The sequence below is a fragment of the Vigna unguiculata genome, chromosome 5, assembly GCF_004118075.2.
Source record: "Vigna unguiculata cultivar IT97K-499-35 chromosome 5, ASM411807v1, whole genome shotgun sequence".
Classification (NCBI taxonomy): Eukaryota; Viridiplantae; Streptophyta; class Magnoliopsida; order Fabales; family Fabaceae; genus Vigna; species Vigna unguiculata.
Genome location: NC_040283.1, coordinates 34,975,167 through 34,985,209, shown reverse-complemented (window position 1 = coordinate 34,985,209; position 10,043 = coordinate 34,975,167). Strand labels below are relative to the sequence as shown.

At 29.3% G+C, this 10,043-nt stretch overlaps 1 protein-coding gene across 1 annotated transcript; it reads right to left on the bottom strand.

Moving 5' to 3' along the window:
* Positions 1-6,631: 6,631 nt before the first annotated feature.
* Positions 6,632-7,825, bottom strand: LOC114184655 (WRKY DNA-binding transcription factor 70-like). Its single transcript, XM_028071971.1, has 3 exons — positions 7,476-7,825; positions 7,083-7,187; positions 6,632-7,001 (listed from the first exon to the last, which is right to left on the bottom strand). The coding sequence occupies exons 1-3, from the start codon at positions 7,823-7,825 to the stop codon at positions 6,632-6,634; spliced, it is 825 nt and encodes a 274-aa protein (XP_027927772.1).
* Between the last annotated feature and the right edge of the window lie 2,218 nt (positions 7,826-10,043).

Here is a 10,043-nt window from a genome sequence, read left to right as displayed (position 1 = left end):
CAATCATTTTTTTTCATATCATATATTATGATTCATGATTTTCTTAAGTTTTGTAGAAGCTAAAGCTTGGTCACAAAGTTAGCAGAGGAGAAGTTTGGGTAGCAACACATAAACATGCTAATAGAGAATTTGTGAATGATGGAGCAAGAGAGATTAGAGTAAGCATAAGTTTTATAAAGACAAATATTGAATCAAATTGAATGTAACCTTCATTGATAACATTTTGATTTATTTGTAGGAAAAAAATTCAAGCATCTGAGACAAATACATTTTCCCACAAGATATATCAATGGAAGATTTACCAACTCATGCTTTAATAAGTCAAGAACATTGTGGTCATGTCTGAGGAATGGGATTGAGACCTTGCCTTTCTCATGTGTATGGACATACTAGGAATTCTCAGTTTGGGACATCTTCATCTTCTCCTTCTTATTGAACATTCATTTTCATATGTAGCAATATGGTGTTGTTTTGCTTTGGATTGCCATGCCAAGATTGGAAATTGTGTTGAAAATTATTGGGCACTATTAATATTTTTTATAATTGTTTTGAAGTTATTCTTTGACTCTATAAGTAGGAGTAAGAAATGTGGTATAACTTTTGTTGATTCATTAAGTGTTTTATAATATTCATGTGTTTTTTACAATTTTCATAATAGATTGTGTTGTAATATAGGTCACTACATTAAAGTCACAATTGGATGAACAAAATAAAGGAAATGAAGAACATGACAAAAGACTTGATGCAATCATGAACTTCTTTTCTCAAAATTATGAAGGTCAATTGCCTATTGAGTTGACTATGTTCAATCCTTCACCGATAGTGTTTAATACTCCATAATTTCTTTGTTTTTCAAAGTTTACATTTCTAATTATGATTCATATATATTGTAGGTAGAACTGTCAAAACAGGTAATTCGGCCCGACCCAGCTTGACCTACCATGGGTTGATCACTTAGTGAGCCAACCCAACCCGGCTCACTTATTAACGAGCCAAAAAAATTCGAACCCGGCCTGGCCCACCACGGGTTAGTGGGTTAAACGGGTTGGCTCACGGGCTCACTTAATTAAAAATATATAATTTTTTTATTTTTTTCAGTCAAAACTAAATTATAATTCTAATTAAAATCTAAATAAACTTCAACACAATCCAAATACAAACTAAAATCACAAAAAATACAAATTATCTATGTGTTGGCTAAAAAATAACCTAACTTGACCCAAATACAAAGCCCAACTTAACAAAAAACACTTGTGTGACCCTTTATTTGCGGGTTGGTGAGCCAACCCGGCGGGTGAACTGGGTTCTACGTGAGCTGGGTCAAAAATCAACCCATATTAAAATTTATGAAAAATTTTCAACCCAACCCAGTCTGAACCCGTGATGAGCCGGGTTGGCTCGCGGGTTCCAACCCATTTTGACAGCTCTAATTGTAGGTTTCTGATCAAGAAAGTGTGCCAACTAATACAACAAATTTTGGACATGAGGAAAATCATATATGATAGTTGAAGAATATAATATAATGTGGAAGTTATTTGAACCATTTTTGTGATTTGAGAACCATTTGTATTACTTCATGACAATTTTTGCAAGTTTTTGTTAACTAATATAGTACTTGAATTAGAATTTTAATGTGTATACTTGTTATACTTTGATATAAATTTAGTTATCTATATATAATTTGTCAATTTGATGAGTGTTATATCTATATATGTATAATTTCATCAAATATAGATAAACAAATATAATAAACGTAAATAATTGTGGTTGAAAAAATATATATGAATACATAAATGATAAATGAGTAAAAAAACCATTAATAATTGAAAAATCTATGTATGGAGATTTTGAAATCTATGGTAGTTTATATAAGTGCTTAAAGTAATTATTTTACAAAGCTTTTGAAACCCATAGTATTATATGAAAGTTTCAAAATCACAGTAGTTAACAAGAGTTTTAAACCTATAAAACTTAACAAAGGTTCATCAAATACAAGAGGATAAAAAGCCTTGACTATTGATTAACGTTTCTTAGAACTCGTAAAAATCCTGAGAAACACATTCTCGAATGATGGTTTACACTACAAGAATGTTGGTATTTAGCTTCCAAAAATAGCATCGGCTATCATGGAGACGCAAAGGGCGTCAGCTTAACCAACGCACAACGGACTCTACGAAAATTTATGTGAATTTATTAAAAGGAAATTAGGCCTATAAATTCTTTTGACCTTCTCGTCGGCTTGGCCGACACATCACTCGAAAATTAAGAACGTCGGATAGCCGACGCATACTACACTTAATTAAAAGAAAAAAAAAGTTATTAGGTCAAGTTATCAGGTGGCTTTTAGTTATGCCAATTTCCCCTTTTCCCAATTTCATTTTTCCTTCTTTTGTTTTTACCAATTGAGGGTTTTTTTTCCCTTCTCCACGAGTGCCAAAGCCAGCTCCCTTATGTGCCAGAACGAGCCTCCCTTTTGTGTTTATGCGAAGTTAGGGTTTTCGTTTTCCCTCTTTCTGCCACGAGTTGGAGTTCGTTTTCCCCAATTTTGCCACATTTCCTTAATCAAGTGAGCTTCAATGGCGACGACGAAGTTAGCAAGTGAGCAAGAAATTTGTTTCCCCTTCCTCTGCGTCGAGCTTCAATGGCATAAGTTATCTCCTTTTCCTTCCTCTGCGCCTGCAAACAATGTCTGTAAAGCAACACTCTGAGTGAACAACATTGTGATTCTGCGTTGATTCTATGCGACATGAGAGGTGATTGTGAGGCTCGGTTGGGAGGCGATTGAAAGGCTTGCAAGATGAAGGGGTTCGCGATTTCGTTCGAAGTAGTATGAGGGTTTGTGAAGAGGTAAGTGATTAAAGCCCTTGCTTTGTTGATTCATAAATAGTTGCTTTGGGCCGAGGATGAAATTATTGATTTTGTAATGTTTTTCATCGCTAAGAAATATCTCTATTAAAGACTAAATATCATATGTGTTGTTGTTAGTCGCATAATCCATCTTATTCTAACTTCCCATATCAACAACATGAGCCTTTCCATGACCAAATCTCAAACTCTTTATGTTTTCATGTAAGTAGAAATATCTATTGAGTAATGATGTAGTTGAATGAGGCACAATATATGCTTTTTTTTTTCAATATTTAACTGATTCAAGGTATATTTATGGATTTTTTTTCAATAAAGGCTTTTTTTTCTCTATTATGGTTTGCGACCCCTTTGATAAGAGATGATGATGACTACACACTCCATATACACATTGAATTCACTGTCAACATTAATTGAATTGACTTGAGTGCAATTATCTTTTTTCTTTTCCCAATGGTTTGTTTCTTTTTTCTTATCCATGTCTCTTTTTATATCCCTTTCCCTGCATTCATAAATTTTAAAATTGTTCCCCATCTTTTTCAAAAAGAAATTCAATCAATTAGAAATAGCTAGAGTATAAAGCACTTTTAACTAATCGTAATACAATTCAATTCATCTCATGAGGCATATTGTGGGGGGGGGGGACTTTTGTCTGATTCCATTAAATTATTGTTCGTCCTGAATCTACTCTAAAATTAATTATAAGATGTTTAAAATTGAAATTTATAATTTAGGAATAGAAAATAATTATAATTAGGACTAATTAGTTATTTTAATCCCTTTGAGTAACTTAATTATTAAGTCATTAAACTTGTTTATAAATTTAGTGATTAAATTATAGGTAATTTAAGCAATATGTTTTAGGGAAATTGGAAATTGTAATTTAGATTGATCATAGTAAAAACAATGAAATGGATGAGTAATTAGTAATTTATTATTTAGTTTTTGCTTTGGGTTGATTACGTTATTGATTAGTTTTTGCTTTGGACCAAGTGTGATACTTGAATGCTTGGCATTACTTTGATAGAGTGTGATATGCATTGTAAATAACAAGAGGAAAATGTTGACTGTAATGTGGCTTGACAGAGTGTGATATGCATTGTAAAAAAAATGAGGAAAATGTTGATTGTAATGTGACTGTAATGACAATGGTAGTAGACTTGTCTTATTTTGATCTTAGATTTATGGACTTTGTATAACTTGTAATTTGATCTCATTTAAGTCACAATGTTCTTAACTTTGTTTGCAAATTCTTGGATGTGCTTGGATGCAGCCTTTAAGATGCTTGAAATGATATTGGATTTCGGGATTGTTGTCTGAATACAGGTTTTTGAACTAGATGCAGTCTCTGGGATGTGCCTGGAAACAAATATTTATTTTCGTAGACATTTGCGTCGGCCAAGCCCTCGTTAAGCCAACGCCAACTAAAATTCCGAGTAAATAAATGACTTAACGGAGGTTTTAATCCTGGGTGATATAAAACAAACCTCCCTTAAATATTTTTTTCCTGAAACAATTAATATTAAATACATTACAAGATTAGTTTACTCAAATAATGAGATGATTAACAAGTGTTGAGTGAGAATAATATGATGCATAAATATTACATAATTTATTTCTTATCACGCCATGTATTAAATTATGCAGCAAGAACTTTTCTTTTTAATTTATATTTTAGTCTAGTACTATATACGAAGAATACTTAGTTTATATAATTAAATATAATAAAAAAATATTTTCAAAATATATTATATTATATATATATATATATACACTTTATAATAAGTATATATATTTAAATACATATAGATCTTATTTTAGATTTATAATAAATAATATAAATTATTTTTAAATTATTTTTAACGATATTAAAAATAAAATACATTGCAATTGAATTTAGAGATGAAAAGAGAGAAAATAGAAAGATATTAAGTATTAAAAATAGATTAAATAACATAGAAAGTGTTGAACTTTGTTTAGGTTAGTTAAGTGGTAGTATGTGAAATGCAGAAAAGTAGAAAAGCAATAGAATACTGAGACCATTAGAGAAAAGAAAAGGGAGGTATGAGTATTATAATTATTCAAGTTGTATTTTAATTTATAGTATATGGGTAAATAAAAAATAAACGAAAAGTTCATTAGATTTAAAAGAGTAAATAACAATGTCATGTTCAAAGCATATACTCCAAGTTTCCAATGAAATTGACAAAGAATAGTGCATTAGTACACGAAGTTTCCTTGTATTTATATATATGTCAATTTTCTATGGGGCCATTGGAATATTATAAACAACTTATAAACCCTAACCAAATCTATCAAATTATTCTGCTGCTAATGTTGAACTTGACCCGCAAATGTATTGTATCAACTAGTCATTTCTATGTCTTCAATGTTAACTTTCCAATTGAACAATTTAAATATTAAAATTATCGTGTGGAGGTTCAAATTTGATTTTAAGTTAGGTTGTCGGTGCTATTCAAAATACATTAATTTAAATATTTTAAAAAATATTAATTTTTTAATATATCAAAATCAATATACAACATCAAAAATCAAGAAAAACAATGTACTCATATAAATTCTGCAGTGAATAAGATTATATTTTAATTAACTTTTAAATACTTAAACCCTTCGCACCAAAAAATCTATAGGAAATATTTTGAAGGAACAATAAAATTTAGTAAATCTTAAAAGCTTATTTGCTAGCCTACATAGTCTTCCAACCATGCAGCTAACTACTTATCTGAAATGGAAATGAAGGTGTTTATAAATATGATGGAAAATTCAATTTCTCTATATGCAATCACTAATTTAATTCCGAAAGCTACGTCACAACAAGCCTACATTTAGATGATATCAGAGTGGTTGTTCTCAAATATATTTATCATTTATTTTGTGACTCTCGAGTAGTGTCAAGTTAAAAGTAAAGAAAATATGTGTAGTTGAGTAATGATGTTCTTATGATAAAATATATATCAATTTTTATGATTGTAAAATAACTTATGTAATTCTCGAGACCATAAATAGCTGTTGTTAGAGATTTCTATTTTTCAATTTCATTTCTTATTTTGTTTTTCACTTTCACACAATGACTTAAGTTTTTTCATTATTAATAAAAAACTAAATTACTTAACGAGTTAAGATTTAATATAGATAGCAAATGAAAAGGACAAAGTTAAAACGCAAATTGATTGAATATTGTTTTTTTTTTTTTTGTCTGCAAAGAAATCAAAATATTGGTACTAAAAGGATTTAAATTATACATGAAGATAGATTACTCCTTAAACTTATTTTGGAAATTAATGTTCTAATAACATAGTGTCACATTTATTATGATCAATTGAACTTAAAATAATTTATAAATACTCTCATTTTGTTTTTTTCTCATTACACATCTCCTATCTCACTGAAATACATTTTAAAAAAAATGAAATTCAAACAACGATAAAAGTAAATATCTTAAATCTGATAATCCTTTCAATGTGCACCAGACAAATCAATGCAGATACTCACAGCACAAAGAGTATATATACATATTCCTACATGAAATTTTCATTAATCTCCAAATGGAAATTCACTTTATTCACGGTAAAGAGTACCATAAGAGCTCAGTTACATGTCTTCAATTCTGTCCCCAACTTTGAGACTGAGAGATAATCTTTCAAAATAAATTTCTGATTTTTAGCAACTAATATAGATATCCCTGAATCACAGTAAAACATTCTTAATTAGGGAAACTAAAATAACGTAGTAACATTAACATACCTCAAGTAATTGAAATGAAATCATGTTCGTAGTCACATAACAGAAGGTAATCTGATGAGGCTAATAGGCTTTGATCAGCAATAAGCTCATCCTGAATCACTTCCACTGGCTCCTGTTTCATGGATGAAGAAACTGAAGATGTCTGTAATTGGTATTGTTCCTTGGTTGGCAAGGTGTTACTGAAGCTAAGGAACACAGAAGAGGCAGAAGGAGAAGCTGATTCCATCACTATATCTGAACTTGAAAAGCTTTTGCAATTGTGATGACCATAATATGTTGTCTGGTACAATGGAGGATCTTCTTGAATTCTCTGGACCTGTTTGATTGCAGGACAACCTTTGTCATGTTTGTGAGTGCATCTATAGTAGCTCCTGCATATACACATTTTTGTTCATATTAATTCTATGAAAGGGATTATTGGTTGGTTAATTATAATTTGAATAAAACAGAACCTGAGGTATTTTGCATTTGTTGTTATCTTTTGTCCATACTTTCTCCATACATAGCCATCTTCCACCAGGATTGAGCTGTTTGTCACCCATGTTGGTGCACTTGATCTTATGAAATAGAAAGTTTCCAATTATGAATGTATCATTTCATCATTAGCTCAACTAGTTAATGATCCAGTAATCTACTTGCTAAATAAACAATGAAATTAATAACAAATAGTTCACTGATTGTACAATCATGATTATTCAATGCTGTTAAAACAACAGTTGACTAACTAAAAGTGTTTGATTTCATGAAATTTGATTGGGAAAATCTCAAGGTCAGAAAAAAAGCATTCAAATAGTAATAAACAGTATTCACATAATTTGCTACAAAGGAAAACCTAAAATTCTTACTTTCTCTTGTAGGACCCTCTTGGTTTTTTAGTTTGGAAGAAACCCTTGCAAACCTCATCAGTATGGTGAGGGTTTGGACATTTGGAGAATGGAGGAACATCTTTGACAGTCATAGAAACAGCAACCTCATTAGAGACATCATTATCATTGTTCAAAAGCAAAAGGGTGTTTGTGAATGAACACAGCACCTTGCGCACAAGATCTTCAATAAAGGGAAGCATTGACCCTTTTACATCTTCATGATGATGATGGTGACTGTTGGATCTGTGAACACACAGTTCAAGTAACTGGTTTGCTATGTCTCGCCCTTTGACTAGTTCTTCTTCCATTCTGGAACGCTGATTCACCATTGCTAGATGTTTTGGTGATGAAAAGATTATTGAAGACTTGATGAGAAATGAAGAGATACTTTCCTTTATTCAAATAGATCTGTTCAATAAGCAATTTAAAAATTCCTTGTTCTTCATAGTAAGACAAATCTGAAAATGTTGGACCAAACACAGCCAAAGAGTTTATTAGTTGAATAACAATACCAATAATGAATGTTTTATTTTATTTTTTTTTTCCTTTTGACGGGTCCAAGAGAGCTGCTAGGGTTTATTTCGAGCTGTAAACTTTCACATTGCATATTATTAGGACAACCTAGTTTAGTCAAACAGATTATATGTTTCCATAACATTTTGTTGGATACACACGTATATGTTCTTCAAAAATGATAAATTTTATTAAATTTATAAAATGTCAGACATTCTTCATTTAATTTACCTTAAAATCTTTAAGATAGAATACTTGTTATTATCATGCTCAATTTAATTAATCAAATATTAGTTATTTGAACGTTGATATGATATAGAAAAAATAACACTAAGTTATTTGTTACAAAATAAATTTAATTATTAATTTATTATTAAAAACACTGATCTAATATATTGATCAATTAAAAATGATTTTAAATATTTTATATTAAGATAATTATCACAAAAACAACAACTTTATCGTAATTGTTTTTATATTTCATCTTCGTATGATTATCACCACATGTAAGGTATGTTTAAGGGAAGAATAATTTATAATCAAATATGATTTATATGCAAGATCTTAGAAAGTAATCTTGTAAATCACAGAAGCAAATAGCTGAATAAATCACCATAGTATAAGGGCAATTCCCTAATTCCATTATCAATATATATTAGTTGCCAATTGATGACACTTCTGGAAGGTAATAATAACTCTTGATGTTTATTGATTTTCCTAATTCCATTATTATTTGATATACATGGTGGTTAGCCCACGTCTTTTTAAGTTTGATGACCAGTGCTTTCATGGGAAAAAAAGAAGTTTTTTTTTTTCTTATAATTAGTGATACATGTAGGGAGCTTTAGTTTCTTTTATAATCACTGATACGAATTACTTACAAAAGTGATTTTTTGCCATGGCATGCATAAATTTATGTTATTATTCTTAAAAGTAAGACAACTCATCGTTGAAAAGTATAAGGATTTGATTTAAATGTTATCTATCTAATAATATCAACAGTTCATAATTGTTGATCAGTTTTTATTTTCATGTTTTTCATTTATAGAATCTTCTGTTCACTAATACTAAAATAAACACATATTTTCTATTAATTTGATTTTTAAATTTTTTATGAAAAGTACTTACAAATTTTGTTATAAAAAATAATTTGTAAAAAATTATTATCAATAATTTTATAAAATATTTTGTGAAAGATACTTGTTATAAAAAAATTTAAAACATACTTACACATTTTATAATTTTATAAAATATAATTATTCGTGAAAAAATTAGTTACAAATTAAAATTTTAAAAAAGAATAATAAAAATTTCACAAAATATTAAAATTTTTAATAATGATTAATATATTTTAAAATATAAAATCAGTCTCCACCAAAATAAATAAATAAATAAATATATATATATATATATATATATATATATATATATATATATATATATATATATATATATAGGGATGTCTTTTAATTTGTTGGGCTAAAAGAAAACAATTCTTAATTTCCTTATTGAACTAGAAAAGTACATAAAAATGTTTCTGAAGGACATAATTGGCTATTGTACATAAAAATGTTTGTTTGCTCCTAATTTCCTATCAGGTGGACTCAAACATATTACAGGCACTATAATATGTTTAGTTCACTAGCTTTCATAAATCTAAAGATTGCGTAAGTTTAGTTCACCAGCTTTCATAAACCCAAAAGCATTCTTTTCTATGTCCTCATTTTTGTTAGAGAATAACAAGTTGTCTGGTCAATTATCGTTTTACCTTGGTAGTTTGCCAAAGTTACAAGCACTGTATGTAGCACTTATTCCAAAATGTTTATCATTTCAAATTTCAGAACATACAAGTACTCTTCCTAATTAGCATCTGTGAGTTTGTGACAGGTTCATACAGAACAACACATTTAGTGGGGAAATACCGGCTGGGTTAGTGTCTGAAAAAATTGTTTGTTTGTCTTGAGTATATGCAGAAGTAATTGGTGTTGAATATGCAGATAAATGTGTTCCCAAGGATGATACTTCAGCTACCCA